Raw genomic sequence first — 17,147 nt, forward strand, 5'->3', positions numbered from 1 at the left:
TCACCGGCATGACACCATGATCTCCATCATCTTGATCTTTATCAACGTGTCGTCACATGGTCGTCTCGCCAACTATTGCTTTTGCAACTATTGCTATCGCATAGCGATAAACTAAAGCAATTATATGACGCTTGCATCTTATGCAATAAAGAGACAACCATAAGGCTCCTGCCAGTTGCCGATAACTTTAACAAAACATGATCATCTCATACAACAATTTATATCTCATCACGTCTTGACCATATCACATCACAACATGCCCTGCAAAAACAAGTTAGACGTCCTCTACTTTGTTGTTGCAAGTTTTACGTGTCTGCTACGGGCTTCTAGCAAGAACCATTCTTACCTACGCATCAAAACCACAACGATTTTTCGTCAAGTGTGCTGTTTTAACCTTCAACAAGGACCGGGCGTAGTCAAACTCGATTCAACTAAAGTTGGAGAAACAGACACCCACCAGCCACCTGTGTGCAAAGCACGTCGGTAGAACCAGTCTCATGAACATGGTCATGTAATGTCGGTCCGGGCCGCTTCATCGAACAATACTGCCGAATCAAAGTAAGACGTTGCTAGTAAGCAGTATGACTATTATCGCCCACAACTCTTTGTGTTCTACTCGTGCATATAACATCTATGCATAGACCTGGCTCGGATACCACTGTTGGGGAACGTAGTATGTCAAAAAAATTCCTACGATCACGCAAGATCTATCTAGGATAAGCATAGCAACGGGCGGGGAGAGTGTGTCCACGTACCCTCATAGACCGAAAGCGAAAGCGTTTAGTAACGCGGTTGATGTAGTCGAACGTCTTCACGATCCAACCGATCCAAGTACCGAAGTACGGCACCTCCCCGATCAGCACACGTTCTGCTCGATGACGTCCCTCAAACTCTTGATCCAGTTGAGGCCGAGGGAGAGTTCCGTCAGCACGATGGCGTGGCGACGATGATGATGAAGTTTACCGACGCAGGGCTTCGCCTAAGCACTACGACGATATGACCGAGGTGTGTAGCTGTGGAGGGGGGCACCGCACACGGCTAAGAGAAACTTTCGTGTGCCTTTGGGGTGCCCCCCCCCTCCGACGTATATAAAGGGGGGAGGAGAGGAGGCCAGCCATAGGGGGGGCGCGCCATAGGGAGGAGTCCTACTTGGACTTCGGTCCAAGTAGGATTCGCCCCCCCCCCCTTTCCTATTCCAACTAGGAGAAGGAGGGAAGGGGAAGGAGAGGAGAAGGAAGGAGGGGGGCGCCGCCCCCTCCTAGTCCAATTCGGACCAGCCAATGGGAGGGCGCGCGGGCCGCCCTTGAGGCCCCTCTCTCCTTTCCCCTAAAGCCCATTAAGGCCCATTACTCTCCCGGGGGGTTCCGGTAACCTCCCGGCACTACGGAAAATACCCAAAACACTTCGAAACCATTCCGGTGTCCGAATATAACCTTCCAATATATCGATCTTTATGTCTCGACCATTTCGAGACTCCTCGTCATGTTCGTGATCTCATCCGGGACTCCGAACAAACTTTGGTACATCAAATCACATAACTCATAATACAAATCATCATCGAACGTTAAGCGTGCGGACCCTACGGGTTCAAGAACTATGTAGACATGACCGAGACACATCTCCGGTCAATAACCAATAGCAGAACCTGGATGCTCATATTGGCTCCTACATATTCTACGAAGATCTTTATCAGTCAAACCGCATAACAACATACGTTGCTCCCTTTGTCATCGGTATGTTACTTGCCCGAGATTCGACCGTCGTATCATCATACCTAGTTCAATCTCGTTACCGGCAAGTCTCTTTACTCGTTCTGTAATGCATCATCCCGTGCTTAACTCATTAGTCACATTGCTTGCAAGGCTTATAGTGATGTGCATTACCGAGAGGGCCCAGAGATACCTCTCCGATACACGGAGTGATAAATCCTAATCTCGATCTATGCCAACCCAACAAACACCTTCGGAGACATCTGTAGAGCATCTTTATAATCACCCGGTTACGTTATGACGTTTGATAGCACATAAGGTGTTCCTAAGGTATTCGGGAGTTGCATAATCTCATAGTCAGAGGAACATGTATAAGTCATGATGAAAGCAATAGCAATAAAACTAAACAATTATTATGCTAAGCTAACGGATGGCTCTTGTCCATCACATCATTCTCTAATGATGTGATCCCGTTTATCAAATGATAACACATGTCTATGGTCAGGAAACATAACCATCTTTGATTAACGAGCTAGTCAAGTAGAGGCATACTAGGGACACTCTGTTTTGTCTATGTATTCACACATGTACTAAGTTTCCGATTAATACAATTCTAGCATGAATAATAAACATTTATCATGATATAAGAAAATATAAATAAAAACTTTATTATTGCCTCTAGGGCATATTTCCTTTAGGAGGGAGGAGGAGAGGGGAGGCCGGCGGCGCGATCTAGGGTTCCCTCCCGTCACCACACGGGGGCGACGCTGGAGGGAGGAGATGTTGGTCTCCTGTTTCCCCTCTGCTCTTTCCGATTGGTCCACCAGATGTTACGAGCAACAATAGTGAAGCTGAGCATCCATTCCCACAAGAGAAAAAGGGAAGAGTTAAATTGGCTGGACGAACCCATAAGTGTCATTGCTACTCCCGCTGTCCTTCTTTACATGAAAAACATATTTTTTAAATGGAGACAAAAATTTTACCTCAGCTCATTAATAAAGAAGAACATGCAAACATGGTTCATGATGTCCATTACACCTTAACTGAAAGACAAGTGAACCAACGTGTGGTTGGATGGTTAGAGGAACAGTGGTATCCCCAGCCTACCAGGGTTCAAGTCCCGGTGCTCGCATTATTTATGGATTTATTTCAGAATTTTCGGCGATGTGTTTTCAGTGAGAGGAGACGTTTCCGTCGACGACGAGGCGCCTACGGTGACTTTGTAAATCTTAAGATGATGTGCCAGCTCAGTCTCTCGAAGATGCTCATAAAAATAGGGTGTGTGTGCATTCATAGGGGTGAATGTATGTGCGTATGTATGAGCGCTTGCATCTGTACTGTGTTGAAAAAAATAAAAGATAAAAACAACTACTCTCACAACAACTCATCATAATGGTCAAGGGCGAGGCGGTACACGCTCCGCACTAAGAAAATCCTGCGCGGATCGGTACGACGTGATGTATTACACCACTCACCGGCTGACCCGGTCAGTGATAACTATCAACATGGAATAACAATTGAAGTTATCACTGACCGTCCGCTAGCTGAAGGCATGTGCAACAAAGAATTAAACAACACACAATTACAGAGGCAACACAGAAGACATGAAGACATGCACATATAAACATTGGTGAACATTCGATTGTCTCGTTGAATTTAAACTATTGTTGTACTCGCGATATTTGCATGAATGAATTGTGCTATTTCCACAATTATTTTGAGTGTTGTGGGTTATTTCTTATAAATTATGTCCAAACTTTGCTAAATTTGATTGTGTTTGCATGAAATTCATCTGGTTTGTTGAAATCCAGTTTGAAATGTGCGCCGACACGGTCGAATAGCCGACTCCTGCATCAGTGCTTGCAGATTTGTCCCATGCGGATGAATACGGTGTCTGGTTTAAGAGTCAGCCTTTAAATGTCCTTAGGGCATCTACAACGTTGACCCTCAAATCGCCCACAACCTTTCGGATCACACGGTCCGGATGTGTTGTGCAATTCAATGCGGTCCTGCAACGGTCCGCATGGCAATCCGGATGCACTTTCTCTCGCAAACCGGAGACAAATTAGGAGGGCTTCGTGGGTGTCCGGACAGAATTCACGCCCGCTTCTGACCACCCTGGCCACCCAAAATCCTTCCCTCCTAGCCCGTGCGCGTACTCGCCTGACACCGGTTGCCCACATTCATAGCCGCTGTAGAGCGGCCGCTCCGTATTGACGCCGGCCCAGAGCAGACTGACCTCTCACTAGCTCCTCCATTGAAGCGCCGCACCGACCGATGGCACCGCCCGACGTCCTTGGTGTCTGCGCCTGTTCAATAACGAAGACGCGTTACTGGACGGGACGAATATCTACCATGCCCGTTCAATGCCCCGTCCGTTCGTACGCTGCCGTTAAGCAGGCTCGCCGACTGAGAAACCCACTCCAACACTGTGCAATGACGCACCCGGACGCCTGGCCTCACTGGAATCCGCTATTTAAAGGCCGCCACACCCGACTAACTCCACGCCACAGCACAACCGCTCCTCATCCTCCTCCCTTGCACCACATCCACCAATGGAGGCGACAACGCTATGTGGGAGAGCCTTTCGACGGAGATGAAGTACGAGGTGGCCGCCTGGCAGAGCCGTCGTGCCAGACGGATCGAGGCCGGCATGCCAACCAGCTCGCCCGAGGTCTCCAACGATGAGGACGACCCCACGATGGAGACAGTCTCCGATGACACCGCACCGGAGCCCGCGTTTGTGCATGCTGGCTTCACCATGGAGCAGGCGCAGACGCACTTCAACGCCGCCATGGCGGAAGAATGTCGGTGTTCCAGCAGGTGCAGGAGGAACAACGGTACAACTTGTTCCTCCTCGAGCAGTACCGGCTGGCGGAGGGCCAAATCGACAGCGAGTGCGCGAGCGAGGAGGTCGTGGCAGCCATGGCCGCGACGAACCCCAACTTCGCCACAGAGTAGCGTGGTATCTACAAGGCCGTCCGTGCTCAAACCACCGCTCGCCAGGAACAGGCCTTCGCGGAGGCACATCTGTAGGCGATCGCGGACAAGAACAATGCCAACTACGCGTCCTATGCGCCGCCGACGAACTTTCGCTTGGCCCGGTGGGACGACGAGAGCGCAGGTGCCTCCATTTCCATCGTGAATCTCACGTCCACCGGCGACGAACAAGGCGTGGACTCCTCCGAGGATGAGTAGGGCATTGGGCCCTTGTGTCCTATGTGGACCGGTCCGTCTCTCATGTTTTACTCTTCCTCGTCGGAGACCGCACCTTCACTTCATCGGTCTTATTGCCGGTGCTCATGGAGACGGCAGATGGAGGGCGCGGTCCCTAAAAGAGAACAACAGGGGCTTGGACACCGCTGTAGGATAGATTTAGTGTAGGATATAATTTTTTTCTAAATGTTTGAAGTATAATGAAAATCCACCGTATATGTATGAATGTCGTTTGGTTTATATAAAATCCGCCATGCTTGCACGAATTTTGTCGGACTAGTTTAAATTATTGTTGAAATATATGCAGACAACAACGTTAGACGACGGCCTCCGGCATCAATGGTCAGAGGAAATTTACGAGTCAGCATTAGAGATGCCCTTACCTCGTTTCGTTGGGGAACGATTCGTTTGTTCTCTGTCCTGCTCAGATCGAACACATTGGAGTCCAAAGAATATCCGTGCAGTAACCAAACCACCTTCCTGTGCTAATTCGGCCTTGCAAGCTGCTACGTAGCCGACTAGAATCCGATCGCAACTCTACCAGTACCAGCCCCGATCCTCTATATACTCGCCGAGACACGCAGCACGAACCAAGAAAGAACAACTCGTACCGTCGTACGCACTCTCGCCGTGAATTCATAGCTCTCGATTATCGATCGACTTTCGACGACCTACCAAGACAAAGCTACAAGCGCGACACGTACGCGACCATGGCGGGCGGCAGCAAGGCCGCGGCCGCTGTGGCTGTGGTCTTGGCCTTCCTACTCTTCGCCATCGCCTCGACAGCAGCCGCCGCCGCACCCGACATGTCCATCATCTCGTACAACTCGGCGCACGCCGTCCGTGGGCTGGAGCGGACGGAGGCCGAGGTGCGCGCGATGTACGACCACTGGCTGGCGCGGCACGGCCGCTCGTACAATGCGCTCGGCGAGTACGACCGCCGGTTCCGGGCGTTCTGGGACAACCTCAGGCTCGTCGACGCCCGCGGGTTCCGCCTCGGGATGAACCGCTTCGCCGACCTCACCAACGACGAGTCCCGCGCTGCCTACCTCGGCGCCATCCCGAGCAGCCAAGGCCGCCACGCCGTCGGCGGGAGGTACCTCCACGACGGCGCCGAGACGCTGCCGGAGTCCGTGGACTGGAGGGAGAAGGGCGCCGTGGCCCCTGTGAAGAACCAGGGCCAGTGCGGCAGCTGCTGGGCGTTCTCGGCGGTCGGCGCGGTGGAAGGCATCAACAAGATTGTCACGGGCGACCTGGTGACGCTGTCGGAGCAGGAGCTGGTGGAGTGCGCAAGGAACGGGCAGAACAGCGGGTGCAATGGCGGGATGATGGAGGACGCGTTCGACTTCATCGCCCGGAACGGCGGCATCGACACGGAGGAGGACTACCCCTACACCGCCAAGGACGGCAGGTGCGACCACGCCAAGAGGAGCCGCACGGCCGTGTCCATCGACGGCTTCGAGTTGGTGCCGGAGAACGACGAGCTGTCCCTGAAGAAGGCGGTGGCGCACCAGCCCGTGAGCGTGGGCATCGAGGCCGGTGGCCCCGAGTTCCAGCTGTACGAGTCGGGGGTGTTCACCGGCAGGTGCGGCACGGAGCTGGACCACGGCGTGGTGGCGGTGGGGTACGGCACCGACAATGGCAGGGACTACTGGAGCGTGCGCAACTCATGGGGCCCAGACTGGGGCGAGGGCGGCTACATCCGGATGGAGCGCAACGTCACCGCGCGCGCCGGCAAGTGCGGCATCGCCATGATGGCGTCCTACCCCGTCAAGAACGGGCCCAACCCCTCACCCAAGCCTGACCCGCCGAAGCCGGTGGCCTGCGACCGCCACAGCAAGTGCCCGGCGGGGAGCACCTGCTGCTGCACCCACGGCGTGAGAAAGACGTGCTTCGTCTGGGGGTGCTGCCCTGCCAAGGGTGCCACCTGCTGCAAGGACGGCGCCACCTGCTGCCCGTCGGACTACCCCGTCTGCAACGCCGAGAACCGCACTTGCTCCAAGGTACCAACAGCAACTATCCAATCTCGATGCGTTGATTTCTGGAACTAATTTGCATGCACGAATTCGTTGGTTTTGTGCTAATATTTTTTGCGTGGATGTTTTTGGTTTTTGGTTTTGTTTGACAGAGCAAGAACAGCCCGTACAACGTGGATGCGCTTATCCGTACTCCGGCCAAGCGAAGCAGGACAACGACGATTACACAACTGGTCGATTTTTAGTGTTCTCTGAACTGGACTTCTAGGCTCTGGGTCTTTTCTTAGTTTCTTTAGCACATGGGAATTTTCTTAGTTACAATAGTACACCATATAGGATATGAAATTTGTATCCGCACGAACATGTACATGCGAAATACCAGTTTTTTTTAACACAAATACCAGAATTTTCACCTCGTTGAGATCAGACACTCCTTCTATCCATTTTTTTTCTTTCCATCTCTCTTTTTGGCTCTACTAGCAAAAATGCCCGTGCGTTGCATCGGAAAAAAAAAATCATCACACCCCGTAACCATAGCCAATTACACGAGTAATTTTTTGACTCATGACCCACATGAACTAATCTCAACATGAAGAATTATGCTTTCGGCCGAACCATCTTTGCAAAATGGCTAACGAATGTTTGCATTGTTTGGTTTGCGGGTTTGTTAGTTTTATTACCACATCCACTGTAGCAGGTGTACTTATTGTCCACTGTTAATGCAAGGCATATGTAGTCTGAGAAACATAAGGACCCGGAATCTATTGGGTTAAAAAAAATAAAAAAAACATTGTGACCAGCTTATTAACCAAGAACCCAAAAAATGGATAATTAATTTCCTAAAGTTAGGACATTTTCTTGTGGATCTGTAACAATCTTCCCAAAATCTAGAACAATTCTATCCTAAACCCAAAACTTTTTTTTCTTAAACCTAGTACATTGTCCGGCTTAATAAAAACATGTCTTTTCTTAATAGAGAAATGTTCTTAAAAATGTCATATTTTTGGGGGGTTCAAAAAATGTCATCTAATGAAAAGAGTCGGTGCATTGCAACGGGGCAAACATCTCACTTTCTCCTAATTATTCTTTGTAGAGGTTCGTGTTGCCTGGGGTTGTGGATTAAGGCATCTTATGTTCCTAGTCATAGATGTATACTGAATGATGGACATATTCAGGTGTTGTAAGAAATGTTTAAATTTTGAATTAATCAGTGGTCAGTAATTGTGGCTACCGGGTAGTAACCACGAAAATAACATAGACCCCCCAAGATTCATGCCCTCTATTTTAACACGGCACCCCACCAGTGTTGCCACTTAACCTTCATCCAAGTCTACTTTATGGTGTAGTCCAAAGTGAGCAATGAAGCGCAGTCCAAAGTGAGCAATGAAGCGAAAACAGTGTCACTGTGAATAGCACTTGTTTATGGAATCAACAGCTAGCTAGTGGTTGTAGTTCAATATTGTAAATCAGTATGTTATTGAAAAGGTCGTTCAGTCTCACTGGAACTGGAATATTATCAAGGATTAGTCTCTATGTCTACTAAATTTACAGCCCCGCAAACTACAAGAAAAATGAGGCATTCTAGTGAGCATGCATCTAATTAGATTAGTATCGGATGTAATGTAATACTGGAGGGGGCACATTCCCCTCACCTTGACCAACCTGATTATTTTCTTTATTGGTAGGATTTCTCTTAAACCTTATAGCTTATTTAAATTACTTCAGTATAAATTAGGTGTTAGGCCTACCACATAAAGTTAACCTAAAGGCTACAGCAAAAATCCAGAATCAAGCAATGATGAACCTGGCAATAAAGCTAGAACCACCTGTCCTGAAACAGATCTCAATAGGCAAAATAACTAACTTATGGTGTACACAAGATTTTATCAGATCAAACAACTTAGGTGGTAAGCAGAGTTGTTAACCCAAATTTCCAGAATTTTACATGATTGAATGCTGTTGTATAGACTAACCATGACTTAAATAAAGCTACTCGGTGTAAAACGAACCTTATCAAGCGTTGGAGAGAGAGATCTCATCCCTGCGCCTCTACCACGGCTCGTCAAGATGAGCTGCTTGAGATCAGACACAGCTATAAAAGAATAGGGCAACAACACATAGTAAGTTTCCTCTGCACTCATATTTTTAATATATAACAACACCCATGATGGAGTCTTCGAATCGCAATAATGGAGCGTCACAACACCCATGATGAATTCCCACATTCCGGTGAAACCATCTGGCCCGGGCACCTTTTCAGGATGCATATCAAATACGGCCTATTTTATTTCCTCTTCGGTGAAGGGCGCTCTAGTTCCAGCAGCTTACAAGGTTGAAAACCAAGAGCGTCAAAATTCAATGTAGCGGTCTTCTTCAGAGAGGGCCTGCAACATGGCATTGGGTGCAGCCTCACACCACGGTTGGTTATACAGGAATCAATTAAGCCTGACAAGAATTGTGTTGAATTGTTCATTTCTCCATGTGTATCAGACCCCTGTTGAGATTACCATTGTTCTTATCCTTAGCTGCAGCAATCATATTGAAATCGCCAAGAACAAGAGCGGGCCAGGGCAGTTAATCCCAATTTGCTGCAGGTCAGCAAGAAAGTCCATCTTGTCAGAGAAAAATTGGGGGCCATAGACGTTAACCATCTGCCAAACTAACCCGTTTGCTCTGCTTTCACATATAGCAGAGTTGAAAATTTTGGAACATTGGATAGAGGAAACCACAACGTCATCTGCCCAGGCTATTAGCAACCCTCCACTTGCTCCATCAGATGGGGAATAGGCAAATCCCGAGAAAGAAGCACCACAAATCTCCTTCACCAAATTAAGATCAAACACGGACATTTTGGTTTCATCATTATGACTAACAAACACACTGACAGCCGCTCTTCTCGCCGGGGAGTTAAGCCCCCTGACATTCCACACAAGGAAATTGCCACTAATCAAAGAAACACAAACGACATGGGTACAGGCTGAGACAAACAGTGAACTGAGACTCAGGCGATTGTATTCTTCAGAATCTTCTTACCCCCAATGGCATGAGTTGAAAGCTGTGTCAGGGCGTCCATCTGGGAGATGGAGAGGGGATCTTGAAGCAGTCAGCATAGCAGGAGAGGAGATCCGCGGGGTTGGCGACCGGCTCCTCAAATTGGACTCCAATGCGGCGGCACATGAGCCGCTTTGCCTGAGTGAGCGACTGAGAGAACATTTTACTGCCCACGAAATCCATAGGAAGAAACGATCGAGAGAGGATCTAGTAAAACGACGACTCACATCTCTTGACGGAATTAACACTCCAGATTGGACCAAAGAAGAACAAGCGATGGATTCTGGGGAGCTAAGACCTGCGGATGTAGATGACGTCTGGTAGATTGGCCCGGTGCCTTCTTCGAAGTTGCAGGAGCAGCGCCATCTCCGCCTAGACCCATGTCCAGAAAGGATGACCTCGAAGTGCAGCCACAAGCCCAGGACGAGCCGCAGGGCAGGATACGGGGGCTGACGGGGAGGGGCAGGGAGGAGGCCGAAGGGCTGGAAGGAGGAGGCAGGGCGGCGAAACCGGATGGAGGAGAGGGCGGGGCGGGAGCGGTGGGGAGGTGCGCGAGGTTTCGAGAGGATGGCGAGAGAAGAGATTAATCCAGAGAAGAAGACCGGCCGCTGCCGCCGGCGCCATGTCCATACGGATCGAGCAGAGTAGGCATCGAAGAAACCGTGGGCCAAGGCCCAACTGGATCGCAGCCCAGCTAAGCGATCAAGAAAGAAGGTAGCGGTCAATCGAAGAGACAAAATTTAGTACCACCTCAAATATGTTTTAAAGTCAAATTGAAAACGTAAAATCACGGGAAGAGGCGTATTGTGACGGTGAACCCACGGAGTCAATCCGTGCTTTATTATTAGGGATAGATTTATGTTCTCCAAATTAGCTATGATTTATATTAGGGTGAATTGAACTTTGGACCTCATACTGAGGCACGACTGCTGTTGAATTTTAAGAAACGGAAACCTTTAAGAACATAGAATAGCGTCCAGAAGACATCTTTGGAATTTTTTGAAACCTTTTTTACTGATTGTGATTATTTTTGAAATGCCGAATATTTTTCAAAACACAAACAATATTAAATTTTGAAAAGTAGTTTTTCAAATGTGTATAAACTTTATAATTCCAATTTATTTTTTGAAACATAAAAACAAAATTTGGTATTCCGAACAATTTCTTCGTGAACAAATTTTGAAAACATGGACAGTTTTTTAAAATCCCCAAACAGATTTTAGAGTGTGGACACTTCTGAAAATTCCAAACATTTTGTGAAATACATGAATACATTTATTCTATTTTTATTTTAATAAAAAAAATAATAAGGGTTTTGCACCATTGTAAAAATGTTCGCGCATTTCAAAAGAATGTTTGTGATGTTTAAAAAAATATTACACCATGGAAAAAAATCATAACATTTGAAGAAATGTCCATGACAATTCTTTAAAAGAAACTTCCCGCATTCCAAAAAAGGCATGAAATTTTCTACAAAATTTTATGCAATGTAAAAAAAATCTTTGCATAATTTTTTTTAGAAATACATACCATTTAGAAAAATAATTCAGTAGGAATTGGAAAAATGTTTACCATGTATTCTAAAAAAATGCTTGGGCCTGTATTTGAAAAAAAAATCATCATGTATTATAAAAAAATGTTCAATGTGTGTTAAAGTATGTTCCCCATGTAAGAATATACAATGTGTATTAAAGTGGACATGTATTTGCAAAAAAAATACAAATATATAGGGGGTATTGGGTTGGAAATGAGTTGTGTGCCGAGAGTGGACATGCAACTATGTCGGGCATGAGTTGCATGTTTAGCTTGGACATGCAACTGGGTCGGATGGGTTTACATGTTGGGGTTGAACATCGAACTATATAGGGGTCGGTGCAAGTTGCGTGTTGAAAAACAAAGCACAATCCTAGTTGTGAGTCAAACGATGAGCTTGAACTGGGAAAACTACGAGCTGAATTGCGAGTTGAGGATGGACTTACAACTGGGACAACTACAAACTATGAGACCGGTTGCGAGTCAAGTGTCGACTTACAACTGGGATAAAAACAAACTATGGTCCCAGTTGCGAGTCAAGGATGAACTTGCAACTAGGATAAAACAAACTATGGTCCTAGTTGTGAGTCCAGGATGGACTTGCAACTAGGATGAAAGACAAAAACACAAGCCCAGTTGCGAGTTAAGGATAGACTTGCAACTAGGATGGAGAACAAGCTACGGGCCTAGTTGCGAGTCGATGGTGGACTTGTAACTGAGACAATTATACAAAACAATGATACGGGTTGCGAGTCGATGGTGGACTTGCAACTAGGACATCAACAAACAATGAGCCCAGTTGCGAGTCGAGGGTGGACTTGCAAATGGGACAACAACAAACTATGATCCTAGTTGCGAGTCGAGGATGGACTTGCAATTAAGACAACTACAAAACAATGAGCCCATTTGCGAGTTAAGGGTTGACTTGCAACTCAGATGAAACAAACTACAGTCTTAGTTGCGAGTCAAGGGTGGACTTTCTACTAGCATAAAAAGGGCCCTAAGTGTAAGTCAATGGTTGACTTACATCTGGCCACCTAATTTGCGAGTGAATGGTTGACTTGCTGTAAGTGCATCTAGTTCCATCCCTAGTTGGTTTTGGAGTATTGACGACAAACATGGTTGAGGGACTAATGTGTTTGTGAGAATTGCAGGATAACATAGGTTGTAGTCCCTCATTGATTCGGTTTACCTACCAGAGATGAGCCCTAAAAATGTATGAAGACATTAAAGATAATGGTGATCCGTGAAGACATTCACGGTGAAGATAATGACGTGTGAAGACATTCACTTGAAGATTATGGAGTGCGAAGACATAGTTTCTTTCGTAGTTTCCTTTTCTTCTTTATTGCATCATAGGAACCACCGAACTGTTAAGTGGGGTCCAAGTGAACAAAGTCAGAAGACTGGCGTGATGCTCAACCCAAATCCTATGTCTTCGAGCGAAGACAATGAGAGCAAATCTTATCCAGAGTTGGATGAGTCAGCTTTGCTTGTAGCCCAAGCCAAGCTGTCGCGTGTGTTTGAAATCCGACTATTGGACACGTGTCGGTTCCTTAGTGACTCAGGGTCATTTCGGACATATCATGTCGGGTTGCCTCCCGGCTATAAATAGCCCACCTCCTACACCATAAATTGGCGGCTGCTCAGAGTTAGTGCACGACTTTTATCATTTGAGAGTAACCCACCTCCGAAGCCTTTGAGAGAGAGATCCCTGCGAGGACAAAGCCCAAAACACCCAGAGCCAAAGAGTGTTAGGCATCACTGAAGTCTTTCTGTCCGCGTGACCTGAAGACTTGTTACACTTGAGGACTGTGTATCCTCCACCTGGTTAAGCGTCATGTTCTAAGGATCCAAGAGTCATTGTGGATCGCTGGGAACGGAGTCTGTGAAGGTTTGGAAGTCTACCTTGAAGACTTACCAGAGTAATCGGGCGAGGACTGGGTGTCCTTAGCTCAAGGGGAATAAGGTGAAGATGTGGTCTTCTGAGTTCAATCTCAGCCTCCCTAACCAAACGTACAGTTGTCACAGCAACTGGAACTGGTCTACCAAATCCTTGTCTTCACCAATCTACTGGTTCTATCCCCCACCTCCTTTACATTTCAGTTTGTCTTCGTGAAGTCATTGCTTGTTTGCCCGATCTGTTTGACTTCACTGTGTGAAGACAATTACATGTTTGGCTTCATACTGTCTTCCATTCTGATCTGTACTACCTAGCTGCTATTAGTCTTCGAGCTTTCATGATGTTTCTTGCTTGACTATGGTCTGTCTAGAGTAGTTTATCTTCCGCTACATATCATGTAGGTTCCATGTGATTTTGTGTCTTCAAAGACCTCGTGTTTTGAAGACTTTCATAAAAATGGCCTATTCACCCCCCTCTAGTCGATAACTAGCACTTTCAATTGGTATCAGAGCAAGGTGCTCCCTTGTTCTGTGTGATTCTGTTTAACCACTTGGAGTTTTAGCAATGTCGCCTACATGGATAATCAAGGTCTCCGCTGCGTGCCCCGTCTTCCATGCCACCGATTACCCCTACTGGAAGAATAAGATGCGCATGCATCTTGAAGCCATTGACATCGACCTCTGGTATGTCGTCAAGACTGGCGTTCGGTCGGTGAAGGTTTCACCGCTGCTGATGTCAAGAGGTTCGTGCAACTGGACTCAACCGCCAAGAACATCATCTGTGGTCGTCTGACCAAATGACAGTATTGCCGTCTGATTGCTCTGGAAACTGCGAAGCTAGTCTGGGACTGGCTGTCCAAGGTCAATGAAGGCGTCTCAACTTAGAGAGACTCAAGGATTGATGTACTTCGCAATCTCTTCAACCGCTTCAAGAGAAATGACAATGAGAATGTCCAGCTCATGTTCGATCGCCTCACTAATATCACAAATGAGCTTCATGCACTCGGCGCCACTGAGATCACCAAGCATGAATTTGTGAAGAAGCTACTGAGATCACTTGACAACTCATTTGACACTCTGGCCCTGATGATTCAAGAATGCCCTAACATCAGAGATCTCGATCCGTCTGACATACTTGAGAGGCTCAACACACATGAATTCTAGTTGTCTGAGAAGAGAGATATCTATGGCCCCAACTATGGTCGAACCCGTGCTTTGAAGGCAAAAGTTGTTTCCTCATCTGAAGAAGAATCTGACTGCAGTTCTGATGACCATGAAGACATTGGCAAAGAGCTAGCAATGCTTGTGAGAAAGTTCTAGAAGTTCTCCAAGAAGAATCGCTTCGGGAAGTCTTCAAGATCCAGTTCCAAGAATGATGAGGCTTCCTCTCGTGACCACAAGAAGAGAACATGCCACAAGTGCAAGAAGCCATGTCACTACGTATCTGAATGTCCTCAATGGACAAGGAAGCCAAGAAAAATAAGAAGAGCAAGGAATATGATTCTGACGACAAGAAGAAGAAGAAATCCTCAGAGTCTTCTTCAAAGTCTTCATCGAAGTCTTCGTCTTACAAGAAGAGCTCATCTGGCAAGGCGTGTGCATTCATTAGCAAGGAGATGGATTCAGAGGAGGAGTCTGCTTCTGAGGAGGCGGAGGTGGAGTTTGAGGAGGAGTCTGATTCAGGCGTGGCAAGCCTAGCTCTAGCTTCGACATTCATCGCCAAGTCCATCTTCAACACTGAAGACAACGGTCATGCCGCCGATGCTACAGCCGATGATGAGGACGACTCTGCTCCAACCTACTGCTTCATGGCACGAGGTGCCAAGGTAAACTCACACGATGCTTACTTTCAAACCTCCAGTAAAGATGACTCTGAATGTGAATCCAAACCCAGCTATAAGACTCTTGCTAAAATTGCAACTGAACAACAAACTGCTATGGAACACATTCAAAAATTGCTAGACAAAAGCGATGACCTGTTGGATGAGGAAATGAATCAAACTCAGTCCTCAATCGAAGACATCAAAAATCTTCATGTTAAGTATGAAGAACTTGAAATTCGTCATGAAACCCTCTCAGCCACTCATGAGAAGCTTTCCTATGATTATCTTCAAAGGAAGCAAGATCTAGAGAAACTGAGAGTGTCTCTCATGAAGATCTTCAAAAAGAGAATGATTCACTACTCGCTCAACAGATCAGTTCCGCTCAGGAAGATTTTGTGCCACCATGCTTAAAATGCCTTGAGCGTGACAATGTTGTCTCTATTGCTGAATGTTCTACTGCCTCTGATGTTACAATGTAACACCCTGAGAATCATGCTACAGTAACCCCCTGTGATTAAGCTAATCATGTTGCTAAACAGGGCTTGATCACATTTGAATCACCTTCCTTTCAAACTCCTAGCTCAAACTTCAAATATAATTAAAGTGAAAAATAAAAGTTTTCAATAATTCAAACAAAAATGTTCAGTGGGTGCTAAATAATACACTGGTAATTATGGTGGAGAAAACTCCTTTTTATAAAATGCCTAAATACTTTAAGTGAAATAAAACAGAAAAGGAAATAAACAAATAAAAAGAAAACAGAAAACAGAAACAGTCAGAGAAAAAAAAAAGGGGGAGCAGGCCTTCCCCCCCCCACTGGACCCGTGGCCCATCTGCACCGAACCCCCCCCGGCCCAAACTGGGCCGCACCCCCGGCCCAGCCCACCTCCTCCCTCGCCCCTTCCCTGTTCCCCCGACCCGGTCGGAACAGGGGCGCGCTGCCGCCGCACCACCTCGCCGGCGGTGAACCCCGCGAGAGGATAAGGGCGCCAGCGGCCCCCGCTCCCTCGGGCCTCTCTCCCACTCACCCCGCTCACTCCCTCGGCCTCTGCGCCTCTCCCCCGGATCCGCGCCGCTCCCCTCTTCCCCACGCCCGACGCGCTCGCCGCCGTTCCCGTCGTTCACGCGGCCACCGTGCCCCACTCGCCACCTCGCCGTGTCGTACGACGTCGCCGCCCTCGACTACACCCCCTCCGCCTCTCCGTCGAAGCTCGGAGCCACTACAACGACCTCTCCGAGCTCACCTTCATCTTCGGACGCCGGCGACCCCCTTCTTCCCCGGCGACGACCTGCTGCTACTAAGCCACCCACGGGCCTTTCTTGCGTCGCGCGGTGAGCTCCTCTACCTCCTCCCCCTCTCCGTTAGCTCGCTCGCGCTCCGTAGCTGCTTCCCCGCGCGCGCCCGAACGCCACGCCGCGGAGCTCGCCGCCGGCGTGTCTCCGGTGACCAAATGGTCACGGGCGTTGGCCCGCTAGCCCGACCGCACCGAGCCACGCCGCGGAGCCCGACCGCATCTTCGTCACTGACATGCGGGCCCCGCCGCAAAAATTAAAAAAGAAAATGTTTTATAAATAAAAATAATTAGTTTAATTAATCTCTCACTGACAGGTGGGCCCAGTAGTTAATTAACTAAAAACTAATTAGTTTAATCCTCTGTTAACCCACTGTCTATGACAGGTGGGTCCCCCTTGTCAGTTTGACCAGTCAACCCGGACTGTTGACCGCTGACGTCACTCATACGTCATGCTGACGTCATATCCCTTTTTCTGTTAATTAAATAATTCCAGAAATTCAAATAAACTTTGAAAATTCATATCTTTTAAACCGTAACTCGGATGAAAATGTTTTCTATATGAAAGTTGCTCAGCACGACGAGACGAATCCGAATACGCAGTCCGTTCGTCCACCACACCTCCCTAACCTATCGAACTAGCAA

At 47.7% G+C, this 17,147-nt stretch overlaps 1 protein-coding gene and 1 long non-coding RNA gene across 2 annotated transcripts; one reads left to right on the forward strand and one right to left on the reverse strand.

The window, feature by feature from the left end:
* The first annotated feature begins 5,494 nt into the window (after positions 1 to 5,494).
* On the forward strand, positions 5,495 to 10,156 carry LOC109733340 (cysteine protease 1-like). The gene is made up of 2 exons (XM_020292535.4): positions 5,495 to 6,928; positions 7,054 to 10,156. The coding sequence occupies exons 1-2, from the start codon at positions 5,636 to 5,638 to the stop codon at positions 7,144 to 7,146; spliced, it is 1,386 nt and encodes a 461-aa protein (XP_020148124.1). The 5' UTR covers positions 5,495 to 5,635; the 3' UTR covers positions 7,147 to 10,156.
* LOC141023375 (uncharacterized) lies at positions 9,005 to 10,677 on the reverse strand. Its single transcript, XR_012184588.1, has 2 exons — positions 10,180 to 10,677; positions 9,005 to 10,102 (listed from the first exon to the last, which is right to left on the reverse strand). It is a non-coding gene; the product is annotated as an uncharacterized lncRNA (long non-coding RNA).
* Between the last annotated feature and the right edge of the window lie 6,470 nt (positions 10,678 to 17,147).

The sequence above is a fragment of the Aegilops tauschii genome, chromosome 5 (genome assembly GCF_002575655.3).
Source record: "Aegilops tauschii subsp. strangulata cultivar AL8/78 chromosome 5, Aet v6.0, whole genome shotgun sequence".
NCBI lineage: Eukaryota > Viridiplantae > Streptophyta > Magnoliopsida > Poales > Poaceae > Aegilops > Aegilops tauschii.